At 44.1% G+C, this 16273-nt stretch overlaps 1 protein-coding gene across 5 annotated transcripts in view; it reads left to right on the plus strand.

The window, feature by feature from the left end:
• Positions 1-16273, plus strand: part of LDB3 (LIM domain binding 3) — a 71247-nt gene that overhangs the window by 52164 nt on the left and 2810 nt on the right. For all 5 annotated transcript variants that reach the window (XM_049790660.1, XM_049790661.1, XM_049790662.1 and 2 more), the window contains 4 exons: positions 4279-4750; positions 7187-7367; positions 8092-8212; positions 12479-12594. In XM_049790660.1, coding sequence (XP_049646617.1) covers positions 4279-4750; positions 7187-7367; positions 8092-8212; positions 12479-12594 — 890 coding nt within the window. The remainder of the gene's footprint in view (positions 1-4278; positions 4751-7186; positions 7368-8091; positions 8213-12478; positions 12595-16273) is intronic.

Consider the following 16273-nt stretch of genomic DNA (forward strand, 5'->3'; position numbering starts at 1 on the left):
TGGGGGGCCATATGGGATGCTGGGAATCAAACTACTTTTGTTTGTTCAGGGTTAGATGAGTGCAAGACAAATGCCCTACCACTCTCTCTCTGGCCCTATGTACAAATATTCTTTTCAATTCATATCTTTACTTTCTTCATAAATGCTAGAAAATGGTGTTGCTAAATTATCTGATACTTCCATTTTTAGCTGTGTGTGTTTTTTTTTTTTGTTTGTTTTGTTTTTGGGTCACACCCGGCGGTGCTCAGGGGTTACTCCTGGCTGTCTGCTCAGAAATAGCTCCTGGCAGGCACGGGGGACCATATGGGACACCGGGATTCGAACCAACCACCTTTGGTCCTGGATCGGCTGTTTACAAGGCAAACACCGCTGTGCTATCTCTCCGGGCCCAGCTGTGTGTTTTTGTTTTGAATGTGCTGGGGATAAAATCCATTATCTCACATATGTATGAGACATGAATCCATTTAAGTCTCAAATACATTAGTTTTGTTTTAAAATTATTGTGTGGAGGATACATCTGGCAGTCCTGGGTAGTGCTGGACAGGGCAGATATAAGGGGAGGTGGTGCTGGGAATTGAACCTAGGGTTTTACACCTTAAGACATGTGCTCTACTCCTTGGGCCACATCCCTGGCCCCTATTTTAAGTTTCATAGGAATCTACATACTGTTTACTGTAGAAGTCACAGTCAATTTACATTTACCCAAACATTGCACATGAGTTCCTTTTTCATCCTATTCTCAACAACATTTCATTTTTTCCAATTGGTAGATAAGGGACATTCTTATAAGTGTGCCGTGTTATTTCATTATGGATTTGATATACATAACTGAGATTGAGACTTTTCCATATGTCTGTGAGGCATCTGTAAGTCTTCTTTGGAAAAATTATTGCTTTCAGAGAGCAGGAAGAAGGGTGGTGAAAATGAGGCACGCCCTTCTCCCCACTCCTAGACCTTGATAAACTCAATCTCACACATCCTCACTTTTCACTTGGCCACGATAACCATAGGCCAAGAGAGAAAGCAGCTAGCCCTGAATTATGTCACTTTAGCCTCTCTACCTAATCTGAATGAGTCCTTCAAGAATCCAACTTTAATCAAGCTAGGATAAAATTTCTCTCCAATCCAAGCTGTTTTTCAAGAAAACAATGGTCACAAAAGCTGTAACCTGAGCCTCGAAACCCAGCTGTCTGGTGATCTACTTTGTTTTGGCACCTGGACATGATTTGGGTTTAGCAAATGCGCAGCAGATCATAGGGCAGAGTGCAACTGCAAGCATCTTCAGGAAGTCAAGGCCCAGCTGACCACCCCCAACCTCTTCCCAGCCCTGGAGATGTGAGTCTTGGAGTTACTCTGAGGTTCTCCCCACCCCAAATCGCTCACACCTACCAGTGTTCTGCAGGCAGCCAAAGCCTAGAGAGTTATACCCCCACAGTTACAGGTATTTTAGCCAAATCCCAGGCTGAGTTCTCTCCAAGCTCTCCAGAGCAGAGCTCTACTCCAAATGCTCTATTTAAAAAAAAAAAAATTCTTTAATTGAACCACCATGAATATAGTTACAAAGTTGTTCATGATAAGATAAAATCATACAATGTCCAATACCCTTCACCAGTGTACATTTTCTGCCCCAGCCCCCAAGCTTCCCTCCTGGAAGACTTTTTATTCTCTCTCTCTTCTTTTTTTTTAGACACTGCAATTTGCACTATTGTTAATGAAGGGGCATCATGCATATCACTTTATCTCCTTTAGACAGAGTGATTATTGTCATAGTGTTCCCTCCTCTGCCCTATCTGCACTCCCTAGCTATTTATAGCAAGCTTACTACCATGGATTGGTCCTCCTGGCATTTGTCTCTATTGTCTTTGGATATTATTATCATACTATAAATATGTAATGTACTATATATGGTATATGTTACATATATACCATATTATATATATAATACCACAAATAAGTGTCATCATTCTTTTTTTTTGTTTTTGGTTTTGGTTTTTGGGTCACACCAGGCAGCGCTCAGGGGTTACTCCTGGTTCTATGCTCAGAAAGAGCACTCCTGGAAGGCTTGGGGAACCATATGGGATGCTGGGATTCGAACCACCATCCTTTTGCATGCAAGGCAAACGCCTTGTTTCCAAGCTGTCTCTCTGGCTACAAGTGCCCTCATCCTACCTCTCTCTCTCTCTGACTCATTTCACTCAGCACTTTATATTTATTCATGTATAAACAAATTTTGTGACTTTGTTTTTCCTAACAGCTCCATAATATCTTATTGTGTGTAGATGTATCATAGTTTCTTTATCCACTCATCTGTTCTCAGGTACTTGGGTTGTTTCCAGATTTTGGCAATTGTGAATAGTTCTGCAATGATCATAGGAGTGCAGAGGACTTTTCTGTATTGTGTTTTGGGGCCACTAGGGTATATTCCCAGGAACAGTATTACTGAGTAATATGGAAGCTCAATTTCTAGTATGTTGAGGAATGTCCATTCTCTTTCCAAATGGCTGGACCTGTCTACATTCCTATCAGCAGTAAATAAGAGTTCCTTTCTCCTCGCATCCTCACCAGCACTGGTTGTTCTTTTTGATGTGTGCCAGTTTCTGTGGTGTGAGATGGCATTTCATTATAGTTTTGATTTGCATCTTCCTGATGATTATGATGTGGAACATTTTTTCATGTGCCTTTTGGCCATCTGTGTTTCTTCTTTAATGAAGTTTCTGGTCATCTCTTATTCCCATTTCTGTATGGAGAGTGATTATCATTATGTCCCTCCATTCCTGTGGGGTTAGTTTAAAGAACTGGAACACATGCTGTGTATAGGAGTTCTGGGCTCAGTCCCTGACACCACATTGTCCCTCGAACACTCCTGGGAGTGCCCTCACCCATGACATCCTCCTTTCTCCATCAAGTAATGCTCCAGAAATAGGTCCTAAGCACTCCAGCCATGGTTCCCAAACAAATAAACAAAACGTTCAGATCTGGAGTAACCAGAAGTCAAGTAGTTTTATCTTGGGAAGGATTGGAATTGTATTGCTTTAAGAGTCGTCTCCTTTACAAAAAATATAAAAGAAAAAATAAAAGGAAAAAAAGAAAGAAAGAGAAAGAAAGAAAGAAAGAAAGAAAGAAAGAAAGAAAAAGAAAGAAAGAAAGAAAGAAAGAAAGAAAGAAAGAAAGAAAGAAAGAAAGAAAGAAAGAAAGAAAGAAAGAAAGAAAGAAAGAAAGAAAGAAAGAAAGAAAGAAAGAAAGAAAGAAAGAAAATGGGGGCCGGGCGGTGGCGCTGGAGGTAAGGTGCCTGCCTTGCCTGCGCTAGCCTAGGACGGACCGCGGTTCGATCCCCCGGCTCCCATATGGTCCCCCAAGAAGCCAGGAGCAACTTCTGAGCGCATAGCCAGGAGTAACCCCTGAGCGTCACAGGGTGTGGCCCAAAAACGAAAGAAAGAAAGAAAGAAAGAAAGAAAGAAAGGAAGGAAGGAAGGAAGGAAGGAAGGAAGGAAGGAAGGAAGGAAGGAAGGAAGGAAGGAAGGAAGGAAGGAAGGAAGGAAGGAAGGAAGGAAGGAAGGAAGGAAGGAAGGAAGGAAGGAAGGAAGGAAAGAAAGAAAGAAAGAAAGAAAGAAAGAAAGAAAGAAAGAAAGAAAGAAAGAAAGAAAGAAAGAAAGAAAGAAAGAAAGAAAGAAAGAAAGAAAGAAAGAAAGAAAATGGGGGCCGGGCGGTGGCGCTGGAGGTAAGGTGCCTGCCTTGCCTGCGCTAGCCTAGGACGGACCGCGGTTCGATCCCCCGGCTCCCATATGGTCCCCCAAGAAGCCAGGAGCAACTTCTGAGCGCATAGCCAGGAGTAACCCCTGAGCGTCACAGGGTGTGGCCCAAAAACGAAAGAAAGAAAGAAAGAAAGGAAGGAAGGAAGGAAGGAAGGAAGGAAGGAAGGAAGGAAGGAAGGAAGGAAGGAAGGAAGGGAGGGAGGGAGGGAGGGAGGGGAGGGGAGGAAGGAAGGAAGGAAGGAAGGAAGGAAGGAAGGAAGGAAGGAAGGAAGGAAGGAAGGAAGGAAAGAAAGAAAGAAAGAAAGAAAGAAAGAAAGAAAGAAAGAAAGAAAGAAAGAAAGAAAGAAAGAAAGAAAGAAAGAAAGAAAGAAAGAAAGAAAGAAAGAAAGAAAGAAAGAAAGAAAGAAAGAAAGAAAGAAAGAAAGAAAAAGAAAGAGTCGTCTTCTTTGACAGTCCTCTACCTAGGGTGGGGGAGTGAGGGAAATGAATGCCTAATGCAGTTTCTTTCTGGTATTTTTGCTTTCAGTGCCTGCATCTTCCTACAGCCCATCCCCAGGGGCCAATTACAATCCAGCTCCCTATACACCCTCCCCTGCTCCTGCCTATACCCCATCACCCACCCCTGCTTATTGCCCCTCCCCAGCCTATACCCCCGTGCCAGCCCCCACATACACCCCCTCTCCAGCCCCCACCTACACCCCCTCTCCAGCCCCTACTTATACCCCCTCTCCGGCCCCTGGCTATAACCCCACACCTACCTATGGTGGAGGCTCTGTGGAGCCTGCCAGCCGTCCACCTTGGGTGACCGATGACAGTTTCTCTCAGAAATTTGCCCCTGGTAAGAGTACCACTTCCATAAACAAGCAGACCCTGCCCCGAGGGGCCCCAGGAGCCCCCCCAACAGCTGCCCCCTTAGCCAGGGGCATTGTTCAACGGGCTGAGCGCTTCCCAGCTAGCAATCGGACTCCACTCTGTGGCCACTGCAACAACATCATCAGGTAGGATTCCTATACTGGTGTAGGGAGGGATGGGGTGCAAGGCTTACTCATGGGTGGAATACTAGGGACGGGGGCTGAGGCATAAAGGGGATCTAAGAGGGAAGGCCATCTGTAGGGCAGCCCCTGAACCTTCCGACTGGTATCTGGTCGACCCTTTTAGAACAACAGCTTTCCTACCTATGTGACATTACTACCCAGGAGAGTTGGGAGAATTCCATGAGGTAAGTGGGCATCAGAGGGTTGCCTGGTGCCAGAACTTCCCTCCTAGGCTCTGGCCAGATTCTGGGAGTCTCAGACCTTGCTGTCATGTTGCAAGCTGGTAAGCAGTGCTGGTCTGACCCAACCTCCTCCCTTTTGAGTTACTTCTAGAACTTTCAGAAATCAGCCCCATAATGCTTGAGCTTGGGTAGGTATCTACCACAACACTGAAATAAAACAAGTTATTTTATGTTTAGAGTCTAGGGATATTGGGAAATGTTAGTTTAAATAGTTCATTTATGTGTGTATGAGATATAAAACTTGTTTATTTGGGCCGGGCGGTGGCGCTGGAGGTAAGGTGCCTGCCTTGCCTGCGCTAGCCTAGGACGGACCGCGGTTCGATCCCCCGGTGTCCCATATGGTCCCCCAAGAAGCCAGGAGCAACTTCTGAGCGCATAGCCAAGAGTAACCCCTGAGCGGCACAGGGTGTGGCCCAAAAACCAAAAAAAAAAAAAAACTTGTTTATTTGAAAAGATATATATTTTCGGGGAGGTGGCGCTAGAGGTAAGGTGTCTGCCTTGCAAGCGCTAGCCAAGGAACGGACCATGGTTCGATCCCCTGGCATCCCATATGGTCCCCCCAAGCCAGGGGCGATTTCTGAGCATGTAGCCAGGAGTAACCCCTGAGCATCAAACGGGTGTGCCCCCCCCAAAAAAAAAAGAAAAGAAAAGATATATATTTAAAACCCCTTTTTGAAAATAAAATGACAGAAAAGAATTAGAAAATTTGTAAAAGTAAAAATGGAAATTAAAATTTTGTATTTGGTCCAGAGAGACATTTCAGGGTATAAGGCACACAGCCAACATGTTTTGATCCTCAGTACCATGTAAGCCCTGCCAGAAGTGGTCCTTGAGCCCCCAAATACCTTCCCAAATGAAAAATATAAGCAAAGTCAAAACATTTCCTATGATCCCACTGATCTACCATCTAGATCTAGAGTCTTAAGCCATTTACCTTCTTTTTTTTTTTTTTTCCTTTGAGGAGGGCACACCCAGCGATGCTCAGGGTTACTCATGGCAATACAAATTGCTCCTCAGAAATCAGGAGACCATATGGGATGCTGGAAATCAAATCTGGGTCTGTTCTGTGTGATCATGTGCAAGGCAAATGCCCTACTACTGTACTATTGTTTCAGCCCACACTTACCTTCTTTTTTTTTTTTTTTTTTTTTTTGGTTTTTGGGTCATACCCGGCAGCATTCGGGGGTTACTCCTGGCTCTGAGCTCAGAAGTCACTCCTGGCAGGCTCTGGAGACCATATGGGATGCCGGGATTTGAACCGAGGTCCATGCTGTGTTGGCTGCGTGCTATCGCTTCAGCTACCTTATTTTTTAATGTCTTTGTTACCTTTCTGAGACCAAAACTTATAATAGTACCTACTTCATAGGTTTATTGTGATAGGTTAAACAAATTAGTAAATATAAATTCCTTCTTGAATGATGCCTGACACATGAATAAAAATACTTAATAAATGTTAAAACACCAGGACCTTTACACTTGCTTTTGTTATTATGAGCCATAGTAGTCAGCCGAGTAATTGGTTTAAATATAATAAGCTAACCTGAGGCCCTGACATATTTGAGTTGACCCCTGCTTCTCTTTACCATTACAGACAAAATAACTATGAATATAACTCTGAGTTGAGCTTTTTGTTTCCCGTTGGTTTTTGAGCCAACACATTCAGCGTTGCTCGGAGTTTACTCTTGGCTCTCTGTTCAGAGATCAGTTCTGGCAATCTCAGGGAATGAGGGATTCAGTCTGGGACTACAGCATCCTACTATCTCTCTGGTCTCTCTGCATGGAGCTTTATTTTTTGAATTTCACATAATTTTATTTTATATTTTTATTTATTATTATTATTATTATTATTATTATTGGTTTTTGGGCCACACCCGGCATTGCTCAGGGGTTACTCCTGGCTATCTGCTCAGAAATGGCTCCTGGCAGGCACGGGGGATCATATGGGACGCCGGGATTTGAACCAACCACCTTAGGTCCTGGGTCGGCTGCTTGCAAGGCAAACACTGCTGTCCTATCTCCCTGGTTCTATCACATAATTTTACTAAAATAGTCAAAGAAGTCAAGATTATGGGGTCAAAGCTTGAACACTGACAGAATCTCAATATATCTGCTCTCAAACCTTTGGAGCTGTCTTAGCTTCTATTCTCTGCTTCCCCAGGGGCCCCTTTCTGGTAGCCATGGGCCGTTCCTGGCACCCAGAGGAATTCAACTGTGCCTATTGCAAGACCTCGCTGGCAGATAGGTGCTTCGTGGAGGAGCAGAACAATGTATACTGTGAACGGTGCTATGAGCAGTTCTTTGCCCCAATCTGTGCCAAGTGTAACACCAAAATCATGGGGGTAAGTAAATGGGCAGTGTCCTTCTCTCTGGCCTTGTCCCCGTCCTTTGCCAATCTCTGCCCTCCCACAGACTGCAGGGTTCCCTGAGGAAGTTAAGTAATGGCTGCTGACAGAGGTAGAGACTTCCTGTGTAATATGGAAAGGGGTTGGTTTGTCACAGGAACACATGGACTTCCAGCCATGGAAGATTATCCCTCTGAACCACACAGCTCAGAGAGACAGAAGAGCTGCAAATCTTCTTTTCATAGCCTGACCTACCACGGATGTGAAATTGTCCTCTGATGTCCCTTTTGTAAAAGGGGGTGATGATGGGGCCGGGAAGGTGGCGCTAGAGGTAAGGTGTCTGCCTTACAAGCGCTAGCCAAGGAACGGACCTCGGTTCGATCCCCCGGCGTCCCATATGGTCCCCCCAAGCCAGGGGCGATTTCTGAGCTCATAGCCAGGAGTAACCCCTGAGCGTCAAACTGGTGTGGCCCAAAAACAAAAACAAAAACAAAAAAAAAAAAAGGGGGTGATGAATGGTACCTCCCTCCCAGCTTATGGAAGCACACACAAAACTTGGTGCCTCAATAGTTCTGCTAGTGTAGCATCCCCTCCTCTTTCCTCAATGCATTTAAGGCCCTTTCCTGATCTTTCCTGCTCTGTCCCCCATCCCTCAGTGACTGAGAGCTAGAGGGCAGGGAGGGCCTGTTTTCTGCCTCTCTGAGCAGCACTTTCCCCCCAGGAAGTGATGCATGCCCTGAGACAGACCTGGCACACCACCTGCTTCGTTTGTGTGGCCTGCAAGAAGCCCTTTGGGAACAGCCTCTTCCATATGGAAGATGGGGAACCCTACTGTGAGAAAGGTAGGACCTCTCTATGCTACAGGGGAACTACCCCCTTTCCCAGGCTGGGAGCAGATTTCCTGCCTCTGTCCACTGGTACAAACAGAACCCCCTAAGGCTCCCAGTAACAGAATCAGGCTCATGTGTGTCAAAGGAAATCCACCAGATTATCTGCCTTGCCTATTTGGTGCTAGCCCTGCAGTGGACATGTCTATAACTACTGCTTTCTTCCATGCATGAAATATATAGATTCCGTATTAGAGTTTGTAACCACTTGGGGACCTTTTAGGTGATTTTTGTTTGAGGGGTATGGCATACCCAGCCAGAGCCAACTCCCGGCTCTGCACGTAGAAATCACTCCTGGGGAGCCAGAGTAGTGGCACAGCAGAAGGACATTTGCCTCGCACGAGGCTAACCTAGGACGGACTGCAATTCTATCCCTCAACGTCCCATATGGTCCCCCAAACCAGGAGTGATTTCTGAGCACATAGCCAGGAGTAACCCCTGAGCATCATTGGGTGTGGTCCAAAAAGCAAAAAAAAAAAAAAAAAAAAAAAAAAAAGAAAGAAAGAAAGAAAGAAAAGAAAAAGAAAAGAAAGAAAGAAATCAGGGTCCCACATATATATCACTGGGTTTCACTCTTAAAAAATAAAGAAAAAGAAAAGTAAAATGAATTAAAGTTATACTTGTACACTATTTTTTTGGGTACCAGACCAGCAATGTTCAGTACTACCCCCAAGCAGTACTCAGGGATAACTTCTGCTTCTGTGCTAATATTGCACACCGGAATCATATGCAGTGTAGTGTCTATCTTACCCAAAATTTTAGTTTTTTTTTTTGTATTTTTTGGGGAACCATGGATCAAACCTGGGCTGCTACATATACAATATGGGCTCTCTCTAGCCCCCACATCTTCTTAGGTTGATGAGATTGAAAAGTCTCTGCCAATTAAAGAAATTAAATATTTTGTTAACGACAAGATTGATGGGCTGGGCCAGAGAGATAGCATGGAGGTAAGGCATTTGCCTTGCATACAGAAGGACAGTAGTTGGAATTCCGGCATCCCATATGGTCCCCCAAGCTTGCCAGAAGCGATTTCTGAGCATAGAGCCAGGAGTAACCCCTAAGCGCTGCTGGGTGTGACCCAAAAGCTGAAAAAAGAAAAAGATTGATGGGCTGATATTTTTAAATATGTGCATTTACATGACAAACTATAATTCAACCCCAATGGGGAAATCATATATTAAAAAAAGCATACATGAGATATAACTTATCAAAGTTATAGATAACCAGAGGCAAATAGATAACCAGAGAGAGACAACATGCAGTCATGTAAAGAGGATGAACTGTGGAGTTCTGACTAGTCCTGTGATGGAGTGACTACAGCCCCTTTCCTTTTGTCCAACAAGAGAATGCTCTTTCACAGACCACCATCAAGATGAAACAGAAGACTGTCAAAAAGTCCTTGAAAGGTGGGAGTGATAGTACAGTGGTAGGGTATTGGCCTTGCACGTGGCTGACTCATATTCAGTCCTTGGCATACCATATTATCCCCCATGCCCTAGGAATGATTTCTGAAAGTAAGCCCTGAGCACAACCAGGTATGGCCCCAAAACAAAACAAAAAATAAAACAAAAAAAAGTCATTTGATACTGGGTTGGCAAGTAATAGGCACTCAAATCAGCTTCTCTTCCCTCATTGTCTATGAAGGGAAGGACCAGGAAAATGATTTGGATGACTTGGGCTTTCATATGGAAAACCTGGGTTTGAAATCTGTCACTTTGTGGTTCTCCCCCAGTATCTCTGAGAATAGCTACTGAGCACTTCTGGCTGTGTTTCCCAAACCATTGTTAATGAAGTCTTTCAGAACACAAGCCAACTTTTCTGAGTATTTGTGCCAAGTATTTCACATACACTACTGTATTTAATCTGCACAATAACTCCATAAATTTAATGTTACATTTATTTCCATTTGATGAGAAAGCTGAGGCACTGAAAGGTAAGGTGACTTATCTCAGGTCTGAAGAGCTCTTTACTAGGGCTGGGATTAGAAGCCAGTAAGAGTTCATAAACACCAAGGAGCACTGCCTCTCAGCATGGGATTTAAGAAAGTTAAAAAGGAATTATCACCCACAAGGAGATGTGACTAGAAAATCATGTAAGATCTCGGGCCGGAGAGATAGCATTGAGGCAAGGTGTTTGCCTTGCATGCAGAAGGACAGTGATTCGAATCTGGCATCCCATATGGTCCCCCGAGCCTGCCAGGAGGGATTCTGAGTGTAGAGCCAGGAGTACCCACTGAGGGCTGCTGGCTGTGACCCAAAAAACAAACAAACAAACAAACAAACAAACAAACAAAAAACTCGAAAAGACAATCATGTAAGATCAGCCAAGTAAAGCTGATTTATGGTGAGACAAACATACCTCTGGGAGGATTGTAAAAGGCATCAAGGTTTTGTAGAAGACTCTGGAGGAGTTTCACCATGACTGCAGCAGAATTGTTGCGGCTGTGACCCAAGGAAGACAGAACCTGTGCCAGAGAAGCAAGGACCTGGCCGCTGAGACTCAGGCCTGTGCCTCAAGTCCTTCACCTTTCTGAATCTTACTTCTCTCATGCACAAAGTCAAACAACAACAAAAATAATAGTTTGTTCATCAAAGAATTTTGCCAAATTAAAATATATTTATTCATTGATAGTCATTGACTCAGCCATGTGCACATTCATTCAATGTCTACGTTGAATCCAAATCTGTGTGCCAAATGCTGTGTGGGAAATTAAAAAAAAAAAAATTAAGGAACCGGAGAAATAGCACAGCAGTAGGGTGTTTGCCCCGAGCCTGCCAGGAGTGATTTCTGAGCGCAGAGCCAGGAGCAACACCTGAGCAATGCAGGGTGCGACCCAAAAACAAAACAAAAAAATAAGACTTAGAGCTTGAAGTAAAATAGTTTTTGTGAGAATTTTAATTTTGGTTAACTGTGAGCTAACAGTTACTCTCTCCTTGGTTAGATCACCTCATTCTCATCGGACCAGGTCCCAAAAAAGTAACTGTTTCTAGCTGTGAAATTTTATCTTTTTTTCTGTGTGTGTGTGTGTGTGTGTGTACACCTAGCAGCGATCAGGGCTTACTCCTGGCTCTTTAGTCAGGGATCACTCCTGGAGGGGCTTAAAATACCATATGGGATATCAGGAATCAAATTCAGGGTTAACTATGTGTAAAGTAAGCATCCTATTTACTGTACTATTGCTCTGGTTTATAGTTGTGAAAATTTGCTAATACAAAACCCCAATGATAGAGGAATAGCTAGCAAAGAATATTTGATAACTTTTTTAAATGTTAAGGATAGTAATTGTTTTTTTTTTGGGGGGGGGGTCATATCAGGCAGTGCTCAGGGGTTACTCCTGGCTCTACACTCAGAAATAGTTCCTGGCAGGCTCAGGGCACCATATGGAATGCTGGGATTCGAACCACCGTCCTTTTGCATGCAAGGCAAATGCCTTACCTCCAAACTATCTCTCCAGCCCCAAGAATAGTAATTCTTTTAAAATAATTATAGCTATTAGGGAATTCTGTTCACTTTATATCTTAGTGGGGTTTGGGCCACACTCAGTGGCACTCAGGGTGCTCAGAAATTGCTCCTGGCAGGCTTGGGGGTTCATATGGGATGTCGGGGATTGAACCTGGGTCTGTCCGAGGTCAGCTGTGTGCAAGGCAAATGCCCTTCCACTGTACTAACGCTCCAGCCCCTATTTAATTTTATTTTGGGGGATTATTTTGTCTGTGCTATAAGACTTGGCAGGCAAGAGAGATAGTATAAAGGTTAAAGCACTTACCTTATACACGGTTAACCCCAGTTTGAGCTCCAGAAAGGCATATGGATTCTCAAACAATGACAGGAGTGATCCCTGAGCACAAAGTAAGGCCTCAGCACTATTGGGTATGTCCCCCTCCCCCAATAAAATCCAATAAATCAATCAATAATTTTAAAAAGAAGTGACAGAAGCTGAGGAGAAAATCAATCTGTAGCAAAGTAATGAGAGATTCAGAAAGTATTTGCAAATCAGACCAGCACAGAATACCAACTAAACCTAAATTTACACACCAGTGCCAAATATTGGAAGAGGGAGAGCAAAACGACCAACGATTATGTAGCAGATTGTTTTGTCTGTAAGATGGGTCGTAGCCAACCTAGTTTTATCCATTGCTCCCTGACCCATTGATTTGGGGGCTTTCTTAGTATTGTGTGGATGCTCAATCGGCCTATTCCTTACTCCGCATTTCATTCCAGACTACGTCAATCTCTTCAGCACCAAATGTCATGGCTGTGATTTCCCAGTGGAGGCTGGTGACAAGTTTATCGAAGCTCTGGGGCACACTTGGCATGATACCTGCTTCATTTGCGCGGTATGTTTTGACCCGGAGTTCTGACTTCCTTGGGGGAGGAGGCACCAAGTGGGGCCAGATGACCAAACCCTCAGACCACTTTCAGCTCTGACATTCTGCTATTCTTATTTCTTGGCAGCTGGGGGCGGGGACAGTTTGTGCCCATACCCAATAGTTCTCAGCTTACTCCTGACAGCAGTAAGGAATTGGTTTTGGCAGTGCTCAGGAGACTATATGGGGTGCTGGAGATAAAAACTGGCTTAGCCTTGGGCAAAGCAAGAGCCTTACCTACTATATATTCTTCAGTCCCTATTCTGATCTTTTTTTTTTTAAAGTCTGGCAAAGTGCCATGATATTTTGTTGTGTCATAATCTAGTAAAGTTTATTACTAATAATTATTTAGAAATCTATGTCGCTCTGTTAACTCTTGGTTTCCATTAGGCCAAAAGAGTTCTCAGGATCTAGCAAACCAGCAATTTATCTCACTAGCAATGTTTATTTATTTTTGTTTTGTTTTGTTTTTGGCTTTTGGTTTTTGGGTCACACCCGGCAGCACTCAGGGGTTGCTCCTGGCTAGTCTAAGCTCAGAAATTGCTCCTGGCAGGCTCAGGGGACCATATGGGATGCCGGGATTCAAACCACCGTCCTTCTGCATGCAAGGCAAATGCCCTACCTCCGTGCTATCTCTCCGGCCCACTAGCAATGTTCTTAATAATGGGCACAGTAATATTGCTTGGATTTAAATAGGGGTGGAAGACTTCTATGGATATTTATTCATTGTTATAGATGTGATGAAGTCACTAAAGGCTTCTCTGAAATTTTCCAGGTAAACAGGAGATTGGAGTTTGTTCACTAATCTTATGGAAAGCTGAGATACATTTCCCTTTGTTAGAGCCTTTAGAAAGTAAGACCTGTTCTTGATATGTGGTTGCCTGGAGATAAGCCCTAGATTAACTATTAACCATGGACAATTTATTTCTGCTCAATGACCAGGTCACTTTTACTTTGAGATTGGGTTTCCTTACATGGCTTTGAGTTGGAGAAGGCATGGCAATGAGCCTCCCAATTTTTGTTTGTTTTGGTTTTGGGTCACACTCGGCAGTACTTAGGGCTTATTCCTAGTACTACGCTAAGAGATCACTCCTGGTTAGGTTCAGAGGACCATATGAGGTACCAAGGATTGAAACTGGATTAGCCATGTGTGAAGCAAACACCCAACCCCGTATACTTTTACTCTTTCTGTCCTAAGCTTTCCAATATTTAGCTGCATGAGTTTTAGGAAATGGTCCTTCCACCAAAGTCCTGGTTATGAACCTATAATTGATTAAACTTTATTTGGAATACAGGAACATGATATTACTACCTTTTTTGTGGGGGGGGTCACACCCTGTGGCACTCAGGAGTTACTCCTGGCTCTGCGCTCAGAAGTCACTCCTGGTAGACTCTGGGGACCATATGGAATGACAGGATTCGAACTGGGGTCCATCCTGTGTTGGCCACATGCAAGGCAAATGCCTTATCGCTGGGTTGTCGCTTTGGCCCCCTTTGTTTTTAATGTGGGGCCTTTCCTATTACTCCTAGCATAGTATTCAGTCACTCCCAGTGGTACTCAGGGGACTATATGGTTGAACCCTGAGTCACTACAAGCAATCTATATGTTCCAGTCCTTTGAACTATCTCCACACACACCTTGTTTCCCCCCCCCCCCCACACACACACCTTTTAAAATTTATTTTATTTTATTTTTTGGTTTTTGGGTCACACGTGGTAGTGCTCAGGGATTACTCCTGGCTCTGCACTCAGAAATTGCTCATGGCAGGCTTGAGGGACCATATGGAATGCCAGGCTTCAAACCACCATCTATTCTGAATCGGCTGAGTGCAAGGCAAATGCCTATCTTGCTGGCCTCATTAACCCCCCCCTTTTTTTTAAACTAGAGCTGTTTAAAGATAAAATTGGGGATGTATAAAATCTCCATGTAGTTTCAGGTTAAATAAATTTTATAGACTTGAGACCTGTATTAGGGTTATAATCAACCTGAACTCATAAACTTTACTGCAGTACACTTCAGGTTTTTACATTTTACTCTTCACTTTTACATTTTAGCATTTGTGAGGTGCATTGTTAACTCACTCTGTGTATTAGTGTGCTAAGACAGTCAGAATAAAGTATCACAAAGGGATGGCTAAAATCCCAGAAATGTAATCTTTCATAACTCCTGGGACTAGAAATTCACATTTGAGGATCAGCAGCGCCATGCTAGTCCTTAAGCATAGTTGCTGAGCCTGCAGCTGCATGATCCCAGTCTCTGTCTCCATCTTCACATTGTTGGGTTTTTTTTTTGGGGGGGGGGGTGTCACACCTGGCAGCGCTCAAGGGTTACTCCTAGTTCTATCCTCAGAAATCGCTCCTGGCGGGGCCTGAGAGATAGCATGGAGGTAAGGCGTTTTCCTTGGGTGTGGTTCGAATCCCAGCATCCCATATGGTCCCCCGAGTCTGCCAGGAGTGATTTCTGAGCCTGGAGTCAGGAATAACCCCTGAGTGCTGCCGTGTGACCCCCCCCCCCAAAAAAAAAAAAAGAAATCTCTACTGGCAGGCTCAGAAAACCATATGGGATGATGGGGTTCAAACCACTGTCCCTCTGCATGCAAGGCAAATTGCCCTACCTCCATGCTATCTCCCAGCCCCTATCTTCACATTGTTGGCTTCTTTCTGCAACTTCACATAACAATCTGTTGTGTGTCTGTCTGTCAAGTGGACATTCGTCATATTGGATTAATGCCAACCTTACTCCCAGTGTGAGGTCATTTTAACTTACATCTTTGATGTATCTGCAAAGATCCACTTTTTTTTTTTTTTGACACACTTGGCAGTGTTCAGGGGTTAATCTTGGGTCTGCACTCAAGAATCACTCCTGGCAGGCTCGGGGGACTATATAGGATGCCGGGTATTGAATCTGGGGCAGCCGAGTTCAAGGCAAGCACTCTACCCGCTGTGCTATCATTCCGGCCCCCAAAAATACACTTTCTAAATAAAACTGCTATGCTTGGTAGTATGGGGGGGGTAAGGACTTCAACTTATGAATTAGGAGGTGGCCAATTCAATCCATAACCTGATTTTCCAAGTTAGATCAGATTTTCTAGTTGCCTTTCAGCATCTGTTAAATATATAGTGGACTCCCCTCCAAAAAGGAGCAATGATTGGGGGTCAGAAAAATAGTAGGGTATTTGCCTTGCACATAGCCAACCTGGGTTTGATCCATGGTACCCCATATGTTCCCTGACTCCTCCAGGAGTGATCCCTGAATGCAGAGCCAGGATTAAGCTCTGAGCACCGCCAGGTCTGGTTTCCCAGAAAAAAGGGACAGTGATGTATGGTAGGCTGGAGTTGTACCCCGCAGAGCTATGATCAGAGCTATTGACTCTTACATTTAAGCTATGACATATCTGATAATCTGCCTGCAAATCTGGCTACCCAATATTTAGAAAGATCCAAGAGACTTGAGGGGCTAGAGAGATAGCTCAACAGGCTGGGTGCATGGTTTGCATGCAGTAGGTCAAGTTCAATGCCTTGCACTGCATGGTCACCTGCACATCTCTAGAGGTAGGAGGACCACCAGAACACCACTAGGCATAATCCTGAAACCACTAAGAACATAATTTGGGGGGTTGTTTTTGTTTTAGGGTCACACCCGGCAGCG

This window comes from Suncus etruscus, chromosome 17, assembly GCF_024139225.1.
Source record: "Suncus etruscus isolate mSunEtr1 chromosome 17, mSunEtr1.pri.cur, whole genome shotgun sequence".
NCBI lineage: Eukaryota > Metazoa > Chordata > Mammalia > Eulipotyphla > Soricidae > Suncus > Suncus etruscus.